Source organism: Lissotriton vulgaris, chromosome 11 (assembly GCF_964263255.1).
Source record: "Lissotriton vulgaris chromosome 11, aLisVul1.2, whole genome shotgun sequence".
NCBI classification, from domain to species: domain Eukaryota; kingdom Metazoa; phylum Chordata; class Amphibia; order Caudata; family Salamandridae; genus Lissotriton; species Lissotriton vulgaris.
Genome location: NC_141699.1, coordinates 649156596 through 649176403, shown reverse-complemented (window position 1 = coordinate 649176403; position 19808 = coordinate 649156596). Strand labels below are relative to the sequence as shown.

The window sequence follows — 19808 nt, the reverse complement described above, 5'->3', positions numbered from 1 at the left end:
AATATTTATTGCGACAAATTTTATCGCCAAGCATCGCCTGGAAATATCGCCGCCGTAGCGAGGTATTACCAATACTCCGTAAGGCGGCGATATTTCCCCAGAAATGCGATAAAAGCGTGCGGTAAAACTAGATTGACCACGCTAAGCCGTCGCACGCTAACGTGAAAAAAATCACGTTGGGCCTATCAGCGATGATTATCGCTAAACCAATAGGCCCAAGGCTACCATATAACGCGTTAGCGGGATGAAAAAATGCCTGCAAAACCGAAAATCGTTGCTAAACATGGAGAATATTCAAAATGATGGTAAGCAGCCAGGGACTAGTGCAGAGGGCACAAACAACACCCAGGAAGGCCAGGCTGAGACCCAGGGAAGGGGCAAGAGGAAGAGGAACCCAAAGTTCACTCCAGATGAGAACCAGGTACTGGTTGAGGAGGTGACGAGACACCAGCAGGAACTCTTCGTGAGTTCCACCGTCACCATGGCGAGGAAAAGGGACAGATGGCAGGACATAATGACCAAGGTCAATGCCGTGGGGGAGCACAAGAGGACAGTGGACGAGTGTAAGAAGCGGTGGCACGATACAAAAAGCAAAACAAAAAAGAAACTGGGAGCAAACCTAAGGGCAGCAAGTGCGACGGGAGGCGGTGGACCAGCTCCACAGGAGGAGCTGGATGAGTTGGAGGAGCTGGTAGCGAACGTCATCAGTGAGGAGACTGTCATCGGAGCCACAGGCCAGGATTCTGCTGTACTGGAAGTCACACAACAACACCAGGGTGAGTGTCAAACAGGAACAGGTGGAAGTGGGTGGATGGGCACAGTCGCATTCATGTACCATGCAAGTCTTGACAGTGCATACCCTCATGTACTGTAGAGCAAGTCCTGGAGAGCCCGGGTCATGCTGGCATAGGGACACATCACCAGGAGGATGAGGGCAGATGTTTTGCTGTTGCACAGTTGGCACATAATGTCGTCAGTGGCAGACATGAGTACTGGCAGGGTGCTGTGGACTTGAATGATGCAGGCCTGGGATGGGTACTGGATGTTGTTGTCTACCAGGTGGTGGGCCAGTTGCATGTAGAACAATTCCCAGTGATCGGCCCTGGAAACAGGAGCAGAGAGAAATGCTGGAAGCACCTCAGGTCCATGTGGCCTGGCTTCGGCTAGTTGAGGAGGGTGTAGAATAAGTTGTGTTCCAAGCTCCATGGAAATATTGCTGTAATGTAGTCAGCTCAGATAGCAGCATCTGCCATGTTACAAATGTGGTGTGGGAATAGGTGTGACAGGGAGCGTGAGTGGATGGAGGACATAACCTTGTGTATCTTGTAGCCATTGACATTGGACCGGGAGGTCAGGTGGCATGCGCTGCTGGTGTACACAGGGGAGGTGGGCCCTGGCATAGTTTGGGTGGGTGTCGTGTTGAAGCTGTCATGGATATCAGCGAGCTAGCAGTAGAAGAAGATGGCTAGTGAGTTGCACAGTTCTACTCAGGGAGTCATGTTGTTGGTGTTGGAGCTTGAGCCGGAGAGTTCCCTTATGATGCAGAAGAGACCCTTGCTCCCGTGTGTGTTGTCATCCAGTTAGGTTTAGAAGGAGCAACCCTTGGCCAATCACAAGAGGTGGAGATGTATGTGTATGGCATCCTTGTGGTCTGCGTGGTTGTCTGGAGTGTATATGGTGACCAATAACCATTCTTGTTTCCGGCATCCAACTCAGGATACACACCAGCACATTGGTGAACGTGGCAGCTGGCCTGCTGGTGTGGGTTTAACAGGGTTCCTTGAGTGGCACAAGTGTGTTGTCACAGTTCTACATACACTGCCTGAGGTGGCGGCCTGCAGCGTTGGAGTTGGTGGAGTTGTTGTGTGGCCTGTGGGTAAGGGTGGTGATTAGCTGGTCTACAGTCACTCTCCTCCAGCAGTGGTGAGTTACCCGTTGTGTGCGGTGGTCTGTGGACTGTACATTGAAGGGGGAATGGATGCAGCACGGTACAGTCCTGTGGAAACAGGTGTTGTTTACTAAAGTAACGTGGGTGCCTGTGTAGAAGGTGGTGTCCAATGTGTGACCAGCGGCGTGGGTGGAAGTGTGGGTGGGTGGGTGGTGTGACGAGTTGGCTGAGGCTGAGGTTGGCTAGTGTGGCCGACAGGCTTCTGGAGTTGGTGTTGTTCTTCTTCCTGAGCTGGAATGTCCGCTCCACGAGGAGGATGTAGTCTGTGGAGGTGAGTGCATGGTTGCAGGCGAGGTAGGCGAGGGATTTGCTCAATTGACAATGTGGCTGGGGGGGGGGCTGGAGATGAGTGTACCTCTGAGGGTGGCGTTGGGGTTGTTGTGGATCTGGAAGTGGAGATGTCTGGCAGTGTTGAGGAATACATCTGTGTGGGTGGTGAGCTTGAGGGTGGCAGTGGTGAACCAGAGGGTAGTGTGAAGAACAAAATAGTGGCAGGTGTGAACCAGAGGGTGCTGTGAGGAACCAGAGGGTGGCGTAGCTAAACTGCCTGGGAGACCTGTGTGTCTGAGCCCCGTGCTGCATAACTGCCCCTGAGCCCTCCCAGTGTGAAAATATTATTTAGCACAATTGCCTGTGGTCCCTCAGGGTGTGAGCACATATTGTGCCAAGTTACCCCCTGCCCCCAGTACATATATACCCGTAACGCACAGCACGATCATGCCCTTGCACCATGAAGTCTTGTGCCTGGATGCTCCATATCTGTGTGGGTGGTAACACCGTCGGTGCAGTCAAAATGTAAAGTCATAACTACCTACACAGCACCAACAAACATCTGTCCCCCTTGGCACAGGTATGTGCATGTACCATGCGTGCAGCACCTGCATGCCCCTGCACCCTACTCGCCAGCTCCAGCATAGTCCTGTATGGGGCATTTAAGTATGAGATGGGACATTGTCCAGCAGCAGCAGCTGCATGTGCATGAACACACTGAGCTGGATCTGAATGGCTATGTACCAACACGCGCAGCAGAGCAATCTTGGACATCTGTAGGATTCTGGGGTCCAGAGCCAAACATATATTAGCATCCATTACTTTCCCAAGCCCCATCCCTATGAAGCTCCTGTGACAAGGTGCCTGCATTCTCCTCACCTGCTGCTCTGCTTGGTCTCTGACCCCTTCTAAACAAGATGCATGTGAACTTACATAGAACATCTACCTGTTTGGCAACCTCCACCACACACTAGCAGTATGAAACATCTTCTCGGCCGTACACACTATAACGGGCAGCACACTCAAGGGACCTTGTTGCATTATGGTGTGCTGGCAAAGTGACAGGCACATGTGGGCACATATTTGTTCATATTGCAACCAAATGCACAAGTACGCCAGCAACTTAGCAAAACTGTGGACTGTCTTGCCATTCAGTGCAATATAGCAGAACGCTAAGTAGCTGGGGGTATATTACCAAGCAATAGCGATAATTATCGCTGAGCACCGAGGAGTGTTTACCGCTGAGATACCATGATATTATTAAGGTTCATCTCAAAAGCGGTAAAAATCCTGTGAAATGCATGAATATGGCAGAAAAATCAGCGAAATACATGCATTTTTGTGACAATGCTCTTAGCCATGTTATCCACCTTCCATTGGATAACATCGCTAAGAACTGATTTTAGCAGGCGTTAGCTTTTGGAGATATTTGCGCTTAGCGCAAATATTTCCAAAAGTAATTAATAGGAGTCAAAGATGCTAGCAACTGTTTTCAGTCGCTAACATCTTGGCACGCCCACTTTGCATGTCATTAGCGATAATTATCGCAGACATGCAAAGTGGGCCCCTAAATGCCTGCTATTGCCTACAAGCTGTTGCTAACTGGTGTTAGCGACAGCTTGGTAATAGGGCGACAAAATTATTGCCGCATGAGCGGGAAAAAGTCCACCTAATGCGGCGAGAATGCCCTTGGTAATATACCCCCAGATTTTGCCCATACACAATAAATCCAATGTAATCTGTGAACCATGCAAGTCAACAGATACCACACCTAAGGTGTACTGAACACTATACATGCATCCCAGTAACAGGTTGCATCCAAAGTCACACATACAGAAACTAAACTACACTAAACACTAAAACTAACACTATATCTAAAATCCCTACACACATAATAAACTAAACTACACATGTAATACTAACTAAACCCTACTACACAAACTACAAAAGGACATAAACCCCCCACCCAAAGAGAAAATAAACTTAGCCCCAACACTATCTTAACCTAACAATATCTCACTACACTAAACTAACTATACCTAATCTAAAACTATTCTACATCTAAATCCTATTATACAACTATATACAACCAAATAACTAAGAACAAAGAGGGAAGGCAGAAGAGGGGTGTGGGGCAGAAGAAGTCCAGATTTACGGTATTCCAAGTTTAACAGCAATGTCATTCACCCGCCGGTTCAGGGTTATCAGTTCATTCCGCACATCGAGGAGCAAGTTGTTGTTCCTGGCCAGCTCAATTAGTATCTCTTTATGGGTCTCAGCCATTGGCGGCGTTGTGGTGGGTGCCCCCAGATCCTGGGCTGTTGTGTACTGGGTTGCTCCCTGGCTGGGTGCAGCTTGAGCTGGCCCCTGGCTGCTGGTACTCGGAATTGCTGCAGTGGTTGAGATGGGAATAACAGGTGAGACCACTGTCTTAGATTTCTTAACTCCGCCAGCCTTGCCACCAGCCTTGGATTTCTTTGACTTGTCTCTGTGTCCCACAGCCTCTGGCATCGCGTGCCAAGTCCCATCCTTCCGAGCAGCCGCGTATTTCCCTGCCAAGGACCTGTACCCCTTCTTAACCCTGCGGATGTGAACCCACCGTTCCTTAGCCACATTGAAGGCATGTGTCTCCTCTGCATTCATGTTGTGTGAAAAAAATAGGAAATGTCAATCCCAAACCAATGACACTGGTTAATTTGCCTATCATCATATTATTTGGCACAAATCACATACCACATGGGAGGCAACACACATGTCACATCCTGTAACGTCTCAAAGTGACCTGACCACATAATTGAGAAGCCCTACTTTCCACAATACAGGCCCTGGAACGTGACATGACAGTACATGGCAGGTGTGATGTACTGACAAATTAGACGCCAAATGAGACAGTGATAACATGTCACCTTTGTGCATCCTGAGAGTGTGCAAGTAGTCCAATTAACATTAGTAGTGTGGCACCACCCCTCCATGGGCAGCACCTCCCTCATCTGACCCTGTGACACACTGCTGCTACTGCTGTACGATGCACATGTGCAGACATGTGTGTCTATCTGAAAATGTGTACAGGTCATGTAGTCACTGACAAGACAGCCACTCTTTTACTTGTTTGCCAGTGTGGCTGTATGAATATGTCAATGGAAACTCAATGTAAGCTCAGCCTACATGCATGGGAAGAAGACCGGGACACCCCTACCAACAACAGGTGTCAAGAATATGAAGAAAGATCTCCAAAATATTGCTGCGTACATAGGCAGGAAACAGCTGCAAAACACGCCATAAAGGCCTTGACAATATGCACCTGAGAAATCACATAGCTGTCCTGGTCATGGGGAAAGGATCTATCCTAAGTCCAATGCTGTACAATCTATACTTGAGCCTGCTGGGCAACGTCGGGAAATTGTACGGCTCATCTAAGCGTATTGTATGCTGACAATACCCAGTAACTGAGTACATGTGGGACAAACTACACTGACACACGTCTCTGTTGTACAAACAGCATGTTTAACATGAGTAACTAGAAGAGCATCAACAAACTCAAACGAAACAGCAGTAAAGCATACCTCATTTCATTTGGCAGCCCTGAGGTATCTTGGTCACATGAAAGGTGGCAGCAGGAACTGTGCTCCTGTCCCCCTTGCAAACATGTGATCTTACACCTACGACTAACAAAACAACATGCCCTGTCCTAGACAAAGCCCGTCAGCCAGGTAATTTTCACCTGCCACGGGTTCATGTGTAAAATATGGAATAACTCCAAATGCCATCCTATTGAAGCAAGGAGCCCTTTGCTACAGGGCCTGCCCATCAGCCACACCGATAAAAGCAATCCTCTGATTTTATGACTACATTTAAAAATTTGTGTCAAACAGCAGACCCTGCAGAATCTGCCAGCCACACTGACTTACGACCTGTCGCCTATAACCCCTTCCACACCTACATAGAAAATACACCACCGGCTCATCATGTGGCAGAAAAGGAAGTTTAAGAATCAGAGTTGCATGCATGACACCCTGTCTAACCCAGGACCTAAAGACCTCATAAAGGAGAAGAACTGGAATGGGCAAAATAGACCACTTAGATCCTGGTATAAAACATTCATGACCCAGTCTTGTGTCAGTCCCTCTCAACATGGCTACGCTAGGTAACTTCTCTTGCCCCTTGGCGGTTTAATGAACTGCCCCCTCACCCATTATCCATCTATTAACACAAACTCTCCTGTGAAAGTTGGTAAACTTGCCTGTTCCCAATATGTGGTGCAACATTGCCTTGAACTTCGATGGCACAGTTTCATCTGATTTACACTGCAAAATGAATGAATGAATGAATTCGGATTTCTAAAGCGCGGGTAGCTGCCCTGAGGCGTCCAAGCGCTAAGAATATTGCTGAGGTTTAAGTTGGAAGGAAGGCAGATTCAGCTCCATTGATTATGTAGTAAACAGTAGCGTTTTCAGCTGTTTGCGGAAGGAGAGAATGTCAGAGTTTGATCTGAGATGCTGAGGCAAGGCTTTCCACTTTTTTGCCACATTGTAGGAGAAGGAACGGCCTCCGGACCTTCATTTCTTTATTTGCGGCACAATGGCTAGATTAGCAGAGGTGGAACGCAGCTGTCTAGTGGGTAGGTAGGGTGTGATGAGAGGGAGATTGATAGCCGGGCCTCGAGACCAGAAAGTCTGGTGTGCGATGCAGAGTGATTTGAAATCTACTCTTTCCTTTACGGGGAGCCAGTGCAGTATCCTTAGTCCTGGTTTTACTGAGGATCTGCGGGGGATTTGTAAAAGTGTTCTGGCTGCGCAATTCTGTATTAATTGTAGTTTGCGTAAAGTGAAGTCAGGAGCTCCGAGATACAATGCGTTTCCATAGTCCAGCCGCGATTGGATCAGGCCCAGGACTATGGTTTTTTTTGCTTCAAAGGGGAGTAGAGGCAAGATCTTCCTGATGACTCTCAGGATGCCGAAGCAAGTGGCAGAAAGTTTTGTTGCCTGTTGGTCAAAGGACAGGGACCTGTCGAGCCAGACACCAAGGCTCTTAATAGCGTCTTTGGGAGCTGGAGCCGGACCTAAGCTGGGGGGACAGAGAGTGTCTATGGTAGATGGTAAAGTGTGACCCAGGAGCATGAGCTCTGTCTTGTCTCCATTAAGTTTGAGACAAGACTTGGTCATCCAGCTTTTGACCGTCTCCAGGCAACCTGCGAGATCTACATTCGCCGAGAGACCGCCTGCCTGTGCCAAGGAGACCACCAGCTGGGTGTCGTCCGCGTAGGTAACGATCTTAATACCAAACGGGCGGACGATCTCAGCCAGTGGCCTCATGTAGACGTTAAATAACGTCGGGCTTAGGGATGATCCCTGCGGGACTCCGCACCCCAGAGGCTTGCTGGAGGAGGTGACATTGCCCTCGTACACCTGGAAGGATCTATCACTCAGGTAGGATTTGAGCCACTCCAGAGCTCTGTCAGATATTCCGATGTCCAGGAGACGCTGCAAGAGGATACCGTGGTTAACGGTATCGAATGCGGCGCTCAGATCGAGGAGGATGATTGCCACCGATCCTCCCCGATCTACGATTCTCCTGGACTCCTCCGTGACTGCCAGCAGTGCCGTCTCGGTCCCATGCTTGGGGCGAAAGCCAGTCTGGGATGGATCGAGCAGTTGGTATTGTTCGAGAAAAGTTGTTACTATACTGTTTATGTGTTTCTCCAGGATTTTGGCTGCCCGAGGCAGCAGGGAGATCGGGCGGAAATTGTTGAAGTTTTTGGTGTCAAGGTTAGGTTTTTTAACCAGGGCCCTCACCATAGCCTGCTTCCACGCTGTTGGTACTATGCTGGTAGCGATCGAGGTATTGAGTACTCCAAGCAGTGTGGGAAGGATGGTTTGAATAGCCGAGACTAGAACATATGGGGGTGCTGGGTCTCTGGGGGAGCCCGACTTCACTTGGTGCATGAGGGAGGTGAGGTGATCTGCCTGCAACTGGGGGAATTCCTCCAACACCGGAGGGTGATAGGGTGAGTGGTTATGAGGGGGACCAGGGAGTGCTTTAGTCAGAACAGTCTGTCCTGTAGATGGGAAGGATGAGTAGATAAGGTTGATTTTCTGAGAGAAGAAATTAGCCAGGTCTTCACAGCGGAGCTGTGGATTCTCCGTTATAGACGGAGGGGTAGGGAGGGTGGTAAGGCTTTTGACTATTTTGTATATCTCTTTCGAGCTGGAGCTGGCCTCTGCGATCTGGTTAGAGTAGTATGACGATTGCGCACTTTTTATGTCTTTTTTGTATAGCCTGATGGCGTCTCTGTAAATAGTTTTATCTGTTTCCGCGTATCCTAGTCGCCATTTGCGTTCCAGTCTCTTACAGAAACGCTTTTTCTCCCTTAGTTCGATGGAATACCAGGGAGCTGAGATTCTAGATCTTTTGAAAACTATTTTCTTCAAGGGGAGCGTGGCGTTTAGGGAACTCTGGATCCATTCATTGAATATTTCATTGGCCTGTGAGGGGGTCTGGCCGATTGAGGGAATAGATTTTTGTAGTTCCTGGGTCCACTGGGCCAGCGGTATTTTAGACCAATTTCGGGTTTCTTGGACAGTAGGTGTTGGGAGTGTAGGTTTCTCTGTTGTCCAGAGCAACGGGACTAAGGCATGGTCTGTCCAAGGAAGTGCTATAGAAGGGCAGGCCTTCAAATGTGGACAGTTGCTGAAAACTGGATCCAGCAAGTGGCCTTTCGTATGTGTAGGAGATGAGACCAGCTGGAGCAACTGCAGAGCAGATAGGTCCCTGCTTAATTTGTTAGCGATGGAGTTATTGGGGTCGTCAAAGTGTATATTGAGATCACCCAATAGCGTGAAGTTGGAAGGTGATAGGGCCAAATCGGCGACTAGCGGTGGCAACGTTTCGTAGAACTGTTTGGGAGTGCCTGGTGGGCGGTATATAAGTGTTCCGGAGAAACTTAAATTGGGGGAGAATTCCAAGGTAAAGGACATGCTTTCACATTCCGGAAAGGGGTTAGGGGTGCAGCGACAGGTGAAACAGTCTTTAAAAATGATGGCTAGTCCACCCCCTCTATCCTGTTCCCGGTCCAGTCTTACAATTTGATATTCCTTCCCCAGGATTTGAACCAATTCGGGGTCAGAGTGAGGAGTAAGCCATGTCTCCGTTAGAAAGAGAGCGTCCGGTTTTTCCTCTTCAATTAACAGAGAGAGCTCTGTGCAGTGTCTAGGAAGAGACCTGCAATTCAATAGGAACAGTCTAAAGAGTTGTTGGTTTGATGTGGGGGGTTTAGGCTTGAGGTGAGTCTTGCAGTCATTGCATTGGGAAGGTAGCTCGAGTGGGCCGTATTTATGAGCACAAGACAAGTTTACCTGAGAATTGATTGTTCGAAGTTCATCGGAGGTATAGTGCCAGGTTTGCGTAACGGGAGATGTAGGGGTTGTGGCCCCTGGTCCCGGCCCGTCGCGGACGGGCGCAGACGGGCTTGCCTTAGGTGCGCCTTCGGCGCGCAAACGGCGCGCCCGCTGCGCTTCCTAGGGTTACACATTTTTGTATGGTCAGGGAACAACGCTAGGGGCGTGGCCTGAGAAGGGGGCGTGGCCAGCAAACTCGCCGGTAATGTCGGCGTGGTGCTTGTTCCCTTAGCGAGGGTCCACTGCGCGCTGGCAGGGAGGTATGCACAGTTAAAGGTAAAGGCTAAAAACACACCAAGTTTTACAATTTTAAAATAAATGAGCAGTAATTCGCCTACTCCCGGCTTCCGCCTCAGGAGATATTCTGTCTAAGGACGCTAGTGATCAGCGTTCCTTAAATAGGGCGGGCAGGGGGCGTGGCCTGAGAAGGGGGCGTGGCCAGCAAACTCGCCGGTAATGTCGCGTGGTGCTTGTTCCCTTAGCGAGGGTCCGCTGCGCGCTGGCAGGGAGGTATGCACAGTTAAAGGTAAAGGCTAAAAACACACCAAGTTTTACAATTTTAAAATAAATGAGCAGTAATTCGCCTACTCCCGGCTTCCGCCTCAGGAGATATTCAAAAGGACCTTCAAACCTTGTGTGGATGATATGTGATCTAATCATACCTTACACATGACATGACCTTAACCGGGCATGATATGGGTATGTCCCAGGGCATATAAGTAAACCTCAATGTCCGCTTCAGTGGCAGTGTACTGCAGATGAAGCGTGGATACATCTTCTGGCTGGTCTTGATAATATGTAGCCATGTGTGAAAATCCTGTAGTGTAATGCCTGCATGATCCCTGGATCATTGTCTATTTAGCTATAATCTGTGCTGGATGTCATGCACAGGTAATCAGAGCAGTTGCATTGTCCCTTCATGGACAAAGTCACAACTTAGATAGATATGCGTCTAACCACACTCTTATACATATTGTCTGAATAATAACATAACAATACTCAGCACCTTGTGGCCCAGTGACATGCGGAACACACCAGCATTGCAAAACTACCGTGTGTTGCATTACTCAATGACATCCATTACATCACACATGGCAATTTACATTACAATTACTCACCAGTGGCTTTTGGGTCCTTGTAACGATCCACGTCACCCTGCGTGATGGGTCGCCGACCATCTGTTAGTGAACCAAATAAAATATGTGTCATTGCATGGCATCCAGAGACGTTACATAAACATGAGGAACAACTTTTCAGTCATAGAAAATGCTACATCACTTTGTAGGGGATTCACACATTGTACTAATGACTCTGTGCACTTTGATTGGCATGCACACATGGGCTTGCTAATGCAGTGGTGGCCAAACATAACATAACCACATTCATACATGCACATAACAGTTGGGTTATGCCATTTATAAGCACCATGTCCACACAGGCATCATGTGTACGTTGTACTGCATATGATGGTAACTATGCATTTAGTAAGAGGCTGATACACAGTCCTTTGGGATGTAAAACAGTCTGGAGCTGTCAAACTCACACATTGCATAATCACCTGGCAAGGATATATCTACACATGACCCATGTACAGGGGCCGTGTAGATACAGTCCTGTTGCTCATGGATTTGAGCATCTGTCACACTGTGTACTGTACTGCACATAGGTCACACACACACTGACACTGCTCAGATATGTACAGTTACACATACTGGACACACACACATCATCCGGCACACAGTCGCTGCTCACATCTCTTTGACTGACTACAGCCGTGATGGGCTCATAAATGCTAACATCCTCTGTGCCTTGGCACCATTACTGGCATGTGGTCATTCACCATCACATAGTAATGTGACTGCAAGTGACACACAGAAAAACTCTGTCCCACATCTGGTCTGCATACTGCAAATATGTGTTCATACCTCAATGAGAACGTGACTACTCACTCCAACTGTCAAATCATGGAGCCATACAAATAGGGACATTAGCATTGACTACTCACACACCTACTGTACTGTAGCACACCAAGGGACAGTATTACAGGTAATGGTGCATCCCACCAAATCAGCATGGAGGCAAGAGTAAATGTGCACCATGGCCCAACTCACATGGTGAGCTGCATGTCCCATGCTGCGCACCATGCTGCTAAAATTGCACTTATACATCAGGCATCTGTGCTGTAAATGCAGTGCATTGCAGGAGTTGTGAAGCATGTGGGGCGCAGCTCCAGCAATGCTCTTGTTGGCCCAATCTTGTCAATGCTGCGTCAATCCTCATGCCTGCTTCAGGCAGGCCCAGAGTTAAGACGCAGCATTGCCATGAAAGTGAATGACTGAAACCTGAAATATTTCACTCTGTCACTTTACAGAGGTGTTCCTGTGTATGAATGCCCTCCCCTGCGGCAGAACGCACCCTAAAGGTGCATAACTTTAGAAAGTGACGATTCTCCCAGAATTGTGATATTGTACATACCCTGCACCATGGCGCTACTTTTGCGTTGCCGCTTAGTCACATAAGTAATGCAACTGCGCCGCCAAATAACCCCAAGAGGCATGTAAATCTGCTAAAATGTGCCGGGAAGTGGGAGTCCAAATTAATCTTAACTGAAGCAAATCATGTGCAAATCACATAGGGACAGATGTATCAACATTCCCTTTTGCGATTACTAAATAGCGATTTTTAAGGATTCGCTAATTTGAAATCGCAAGATGGTAAGTATGTAGGCAATCGCTTATTGTTAGCGATCCAGCAACATTCCTACATTGCGATTAGCAAATTGCTAATCTCAAACTTCCCATTCATTTCTATGTGCCAGGAGGCCCATAGGAATTAATGGGAAAGTTTGCAATTACCAATTTGCTAATTGCAAATTGAGAATGTTTCCAATGGTGCAGGGGTGTCACAAGAACACCCTGCAGCACCCGTGAAAATGACATTGGCACATATGGCGCACATACATGCCCTAAGGGCATGTATGAGCGTCACATGGCTGCCTTTGATGTAAAAAAAAAGAGCACATTTCAAAAATAGCGCTACTTACCACCAACTAGAAGTAGGTGGTAATTTGTGAATCCTAAATGGCAATTTGGAATGTTATTTGCCCTGATACATTGCATGTAAGGAATTGCTAAATTAGCTATTCCTCAAATGCTATCGCTAAATAAGGAAAGGAAAATTTTGCAATTCCTAACTTTGCACAAATAATTTCACATAAATTCCATTTACCGAAAAAGGGTTCGCTGACGCCGCAGATCAGCTAATGTCTGCGTTAGCAAACTATTTTTGCCTTGATACATATGGCCCATAGGGAAATGACATTCATCAACACCTTGTCACAGTATCACAGTAACGAGTCAGCATGTACATGCCTTACACACATGTCACACACGTAACTCACTTACATTACATTTGAACATTACAGTGAAACAATGGCTTTTGGACTTACCACCCTGTATGCCTGGCATCACTCCAGTGTAATCCAGGAGGTCGGCCTCCCGCGCAGTCATGTCCTGCCAGCGGTGCTTCCACTGGTGCACAGAGCGTGCTATCTTAAAATAGTGCTCCATTTGGAGCCTCACACGCTCCCAGCGCACATTCCGTGCCCCCACAGAATACCCCTGCAGGATACGCCCCCCGCCTCCAACATATTTGGCAGATAAAATGTTATCAGCCATAAAAACCCCCCCAATGCCTCCTCACTCATCCTCCCCGACCTCCCAACAGCAGGCATCTCCCTGACCCCCGTAACCCACTTAAAACTAATAAATAATAACCCACTTAACAAACTCTCTATAAAAATATACTAACTAACCCCTAAATAAACTCTACAAAACAGAGGACACTAGACACACAAACTGTGTACAATACAACAAACACAACTAACAGACACTGCAGACAAACCAGAGGACAGTAGACACACAAACTGTATAATATACAACAAAAAGTACAAACAGACACTTCAGACAGGACAGAGCACGCAGCACCACTCTTTAAAACCAACTTCCAACACAGCAACCACCATACACCTCCTCCACTCAGCCTATGCACCAGCAATTGCAGAAAAGAGAAAGTAAAAGTAAAAACCACACCCATGTGACAGGAAGCAGTAATACACCGCTTCCTGTGTTTGCTGCTAAAAATTCCGACTTAGCAACAAAATTATAGGCGTTAGCGACGAAAATCGTGTCATTAAACGTCGCTATGGTAGTCATATACAAAACCGATCTAAATGCGACCCGTTTTTTGTATTTGCGACGAAAATATACTCGCTAAATGTCGCTAAGCGAAATAATAATTATTTATGATTCCTAAATGAATAACATCATGGATTTCAAGGTAAAAATATAAATAAATACCAGAAAATATAGGAAAAGTTTTGACTATATTTTTAATCCCACCAAATCTTTTTTTCTTTTTTTGATTAATAGGTGTAAATACAAATTACAAGATTAATCTTAACATAAAATAAAATCTACACAAGAGATAGGGGTCAGGGAACGTGATCATGCACAGATTTCCTACAGGAAAAATATTTACAATTAAGGCTACAATGCTGTTTCATCATGGTTCTGTAGAAAAGTATGGAAGGACGTTCAATGATTCACTTCCAAATGCATTTAAATAGACGTTACTGGTCAAAGTCTTTGTTTTGCCTCCACATGTCATGCATAGCGTAGAAAGATGACATAACATCATGCAGACGTAGAAAGGCAACACACAATAGGAGAGATCCGAACACCACAAACCATACATCATGGTGGCGATTTACAAGTTCCTTGCACCCCTGAAAGTCAGCATCAGCTTTACATTTTGTGCGGCTGCTGTAGCGCAATCCATGTGCAGCATATGTGGTGCAAAGGATGCCCAATGCTGAGGAATATCCCCAAGGTCTTGCCTCATGAAGAGAGGTGTACCGTCACTAAGGGCTGCCACCGGGGGTGGCACAAATGCACAGGAGGTAGTGTACTGGCGTTGCTACGCGTCATTCCATTGGCTGATGTAATTTAGAATGATACCAGCCACTCATTCTTGGACCAATGCTGCGTCCTATCCCTGCACTTGCTTTCAGCATGCGTGATGCTTCATGCAGGGCGGTTGTGGGGTCACATGGTGCTTTCATTGATATCCGTGTGCGAATGTACATGGCTTGGGCCTCTGGTGGCGCAGGCTGGCACAGGTCTAGTGTGTGATTGCAGCCTATGCCTTATGTATATCCCATGGTTGCTTCGTTTGCTCTGGGCTCTTACTGCCTTTGTACCTCCTGAGGATGTTGATGTTCCGGTCACACTGTGTCATGGTGGTGTGTAATGCCACATGTGTGCGTTCCCACCAATTGCACATGATTTGTGGATCCTGCTGCAGGTTGGACTGGCTTGAGCCTCCTATGTGGGGAGGCATCGAGTTTGGTCGGGGTGGGTCTGACTCCCTACATTGTGTTTGGCAGTGGGGCCTTGCTGCCAGGCCTGGACTGACCGTTGTGGGCACTGGGCAATCCCCCGGTGCGCCGCAAGGGTAGGGGCCGGTTTTGGGCCCCTGGGGTCCCTTTTATCCCCAGGGCCGTTTATGCAGCATAGCTGCAAGCTCGTCCCTGTAACGAAGTCGGACGAAAACCGGACCCGGCAAGGAGCTCTGTTGCACACCCAACCTCCCCAGGGGGGACAGCCGAGCACTTTGCCGGGGCGGGTTTTGGTTCCCAGTCCGGCCCTGCTTGCTGCGGCTTGGCGGAGATCCCTTGTTGTTTCACATCTGTCTCGGGGTGTCTGCTCTGCTTGTGGGGTGGCTGTGGTGTGTCTGGACCTCCTTGCGTTGGCCTGTCATCCTACTATGGGTGAGTTTGGACCTGGGTTTGGTAGCCCTTGGCCCCTCTGGTTCCATGCCAGTCATGTGGTCATTTTACCAGGAGTGCTGTCCAACACGGGGTGTGTCCAAATTAGAATCCGGGGTGTGTTTAGGATTACGTGGTGTTTGGCTTCAACTATGGTCGGGCTCTGTCCTCCCTGCAAGCTCTGTGTGTGGCCGGATGGCCCTTTGGCGGTTTGTGGGTTGAGCATGTGAGCCCCCAGTTGTCCAGATGGACCTTGAGTTAAATCCTCCTGGGGCAGGTATTGTTATTCCTTTGCACATTGTCACAGTATATGGTTCTAATATTGTTCTGTTGTGTACCTCTTACTGATGTATATGTGCAGGTGCTCAGTTTTGCGTTTGTGCACACTCTGGAGGTGTGCCTCCTTCATGCTGTGCCTTTGTTGTAGGGTGATTCAGAAAAGGGGGTAGTGATGAACAGAGTGTCTGAATTAAGCAGACCACTCTTACCCAGTCCAAGGATCAGGGCTTGATCCATCACCGTTATTTATCTCACTGCACCATCCCAGCTCAGAACCTGGCTATATGCAAATCAGTCTGTCCCTGGCCCAGTGCATCATGGGAACAGGGCAGACTAAACTACCAAGCCAATTCTTCACCAGAAAGGAGACAAGCTACCAGGGACTGGTTTCTGGCATTTCAGCCGTCTTCGGCCCGGCTTGCTTGAATCCTGATGGTGCAGTGAGAAAGGGACTCATGTCTGAGTATACCCTGCCACACCTATAGTGGCCAAAAACGATTCAGAAAAGGGGGTAGTGATGAACAGAGTGTCTGAATTAAGCAGACCACTCTTACCCAGTCCAAGGATCAGGGCTTGATCCATCACCGTTATTTATCTCACTGCACCATCCCAGCTCAGAACCTGGCTATATGCAAATCAGTCTGTCCCTGGCCCAGTGCATCATGGGAACAGGGCAGACTAAACTACCAAGCCAATTCTTCACCAGAAAGGAGACAAGCTACCAGGGACCGGTTTCTGGCATTTCAGCCGTCTTCGGCCAGGCTAGCTTGAATCCTGATGGTGCAGTGAGAAAGGGACTCATGTCTGAGTATACCCTGCCACACCTATAGTGGCCAAAAACGATTCAGAAAAGGGGGTAGTGATGAACAGAGTGTCTGAATTAAGCAGACCACTCTTACCCAGTCTAAGGATCAGGGCTTGATCCATCACTGTTATTTATCTCACTGCACCATCCCAGCTCAGAACCTGGCTATATGCAAATCAGTCTGTCCCTGGCCCAGTGCATCATGGGAACAGGGCAGACTAAACTACCAAGCCAATTCTTCACCAGAAAGGAGACAAGCTACCAGGGACCGGTTTCTGGCATTTCAGCCGTCTTCGGCCCGGCTTGCTTGAATCTTGATGGTGCAGTGAGAAAGGGACTCATGTCTGAGTATACCCTGCCACACCTATAGTGGCCAAAAACGATTCAGAAAAGGGGGTAGTGATGAACAGAGTGTCTGAATTAAGCAGACCACTCTTACCCAGTCCAAGGATCAGGGCTTGATCCATCACCGTTATTTATCTCTCTGCACCATCCCAGCTCAGGACCTGGCTATATGCAAATTTGTTGTAGGGTGGTTATCCCTTTGGCCTGGCTGGTCATTATCTGTGGTCTTCTGTGCCTACTCTCCATCAGTGTCTGTGTTGGCTGTGGGGCCTGTGTTTGGGCTTGTGGTGTGTGACATGGGCCGTTTGGAGGTTGCTTGCGTTGGGTGTGGCAGATCATTGTGCTTGCCTCTGGAGGAAATCCCTGGCCATGTTCTGCATGGATGCCGTGGGGTGTTCTCAGCACACTCTGTCATGTGGACATAGGGTGATGTGTGGGACTGTGTTTCCTGGCTTTGGGTACGCAGTGTTGTTTAATGCTTGGTTAACTTGCTGCTTGTGCTGCTTCAGTCTGTTTTGCTACTGTGTGAATCCAACTCTTGTTTAGCAATCTGCACAATAGTAAGGACTGGTACGTGGAGGGCTATGACTCCGAGTGATGTTCATTTGCATAGAGTCACCCGACAATACTACTCCCCCACCTGCATATGTCTAACCCTGCACATACTACCACTTGCACCTGCACATGGCTGACTTGCACTTGCAAAAACACTCCAGCAATGCCACACATTTACGGCATAGATGGCTCTCACACATACTGTCATTTTAGGGCCCAGGCTGCACAACACGTAATACGCATCACATCCATGCTGGCTGTGGCGTTCTGCACAATTACTGTGGCATCCCTGCAGACATGCAGGGAGCCAACAGGTATTGGAATACTGCACCTTATTGTCGGACACTGTGGGCCATAGGAGACATGTAGTATGCCATAACGTAATGCAGGCAACCATGGCATGGTCATTGTGGCTAGCTGGACACATAGCTACTCCCCTATTGGAATACAGATTTTAGAATGGGTGGTAGTTTTGCAGTAAGTCATTATTACACCAGGACATGTATCAGCCTTCCATTACTCAGTCCACACTAAGGATGTGGCTGGTGCGTCCAGATAGGTATCTTTCATCCAAATGCCATACAGCATGAACCAAAAGCAGAACTAAGATGAGCCACCCACTAAGGGGGAGGTGATGTCAGTCACAGTATTGTGTTGCATCACAGTCCAAATAATCAAGCATTGTGTCAAGATACACTACATACTCATTAGGCTATTTCCTAGTGCTAAGGCAGAGCCATTTTGGTATGTCCCATAGAAGATAGGGCACTGTGAGATGACCATGTACCACTACTACTTCTCACGTGAAATCTCCTCAAATAATTCCCCATTTGTCAAACACAGGTCCTTTCCTCTAAACAAGTATGATCAGACAATGTCAGGCTGTATCAAGGTGTAATGTTCAAATGCATGATTGTTTGTGACAAACAGTGATGTAATTCATCTCCCATGTCACATTGCAGAGGGCGAGACAGCACCTCCTGAAGAGCAACCTGGACAGGCACTCACTGATGACCCGGATGTCTACGCTACAATCGACATCGATGACCTGCAACTCCTACTCAATGACATTGCCTCCCCAGCCTCCGGTGCAGGGCAACCCAGTAGCCCTCGGCAGAGCCCACCCCCTGCTCACACCAACGAGCAGCAGGCATCCACCACCACCCCAGCCACTTCCCTGGGGCCAGATCCAACGGCACGTGCATTCCAACAGCGGATCATAGAGCTCCAGGAACGGTTGGGGGATAGGGTGGAGGTGGGCTTCCAGCTCATGGCAGCCGAACTCGCAGGCCTACGTGGGTGTCTTACTGACACCCAGGGCCCATTCCATGCTCTCCACCAGTCCATGGCTGACATTGCTGGAGTCATGGTCCAGAGGCAACATGCTTTGTCTGCTCAGGATGGTTCCAGCAATGTCGTCAAGGAACTTGACAACATCAGGATGATCCTGGAGAGCATGGAGCGGATGCAGGCCCAACATCTGGCTGCCAGGGCTGAACACATGCACCAGGTTACTGGGATTTACACCGCCCTGCACCTTCTTGTCGCCTCCTTGCTGCCACAGGGTTTGGTGCAGATGGATGCTGCAGCAGCCTCCACATCCTCAGCTCCAACACCAGGAGTGTCAGTGCCTCACATGGCTGCTGCCACAACACCCACTGACACCTGTGAGGCACATGACACCGATGATGATGGAGATGAGGATGACTGCGAAATTGTGCTGAGGAGGAAGCGGTAGTATCCCTCTGTACCAATGCCCCAGTTTCTTTTGTTTTGCTGCACTCCGAATCGTGCCACCCATGAACTTCTTACACTCACTTTCACTGTCCCCCGGAACATCCTTGGACCCCCTATGGACTGCCATATGAACCCATTCCTTGCCACTTCAACCAGCCTGTGGAGCGAACTATGCCTCTTCCCTTGGACCTGATAACATCTATAGTCTCTGTCTGGCCATCCAATGGGCACCCTCTGCACTAGCCCTATATGCTCACCACGTGTATATACTGTAAATAAATTATTATTTTACCTTTCATATGTGTATTGGTCAAATGTTGCAAAGGTAATAACTTGCTTTTTAGGGTCCGGAGACTGATACCTTAGGAATGTACGACAATGTCAATACGAGCAGTGTACATGTTGATACTGATCCAGAGATGGTGTAGAATAATGTAGATATGTGTAAACATGTGGTGCCACCATTGCACCAATGCAATGCTATGACATTGTCACAATGTAAATGGACCATCAGGTAAGGTCATCAATTGGGACATGCCAGTGAGCATTAATTTGCGAAATGTGATAGGAGAAGCCCCCCTGGTCCATATTTGGATGCAGCAAGGCAAGCACTACTGTCCTCATGTCTAGTAGGCCATGCACTAATAC

General features: G+C 48.2%; 1 protein-coding gene across 1 annotated transcript; it reads left to right on the top strand.

The window, feature by feature from the left end:
* Positions 1–283: 283 nt before the first annotated feature.
* Positions 284–19228, top strand: LOC147683283 (uncharacterized). The gene is made up of 2 exons (XM_086942512.1): positions 284–776; positions 18386–19228. Exons 1-2 carry the CDS (start codon positions 284–286, stop codon positions 19159–19161), a joined length of 1269 nt encoding a protein of 422 aa, XP_086798638.1. The 3' UTR covers positions 19162–19228.
* The last annotated feature ends 580 nt before the right edge of the window (positions 19229–19808 follow it).

What these genes read in the sequence shown, in the direction of transcription:
- LOC147683283 (XM_086942512.1), top strand. Translation starts at nt 284, where the DNA reads ATGGAGAATATTCAAAATGATGGTAAGCAGCCAGGGACTAGTGCAGAG. An exon ending in AGTCACACAACAACACCAGG is followed by an intron (nt 777 to 18,385) that starts GTGAGTGTCAAA and finishes GTCACATTGCAG; the next exon opens with AGGGCGAGACAGCACCTCCT.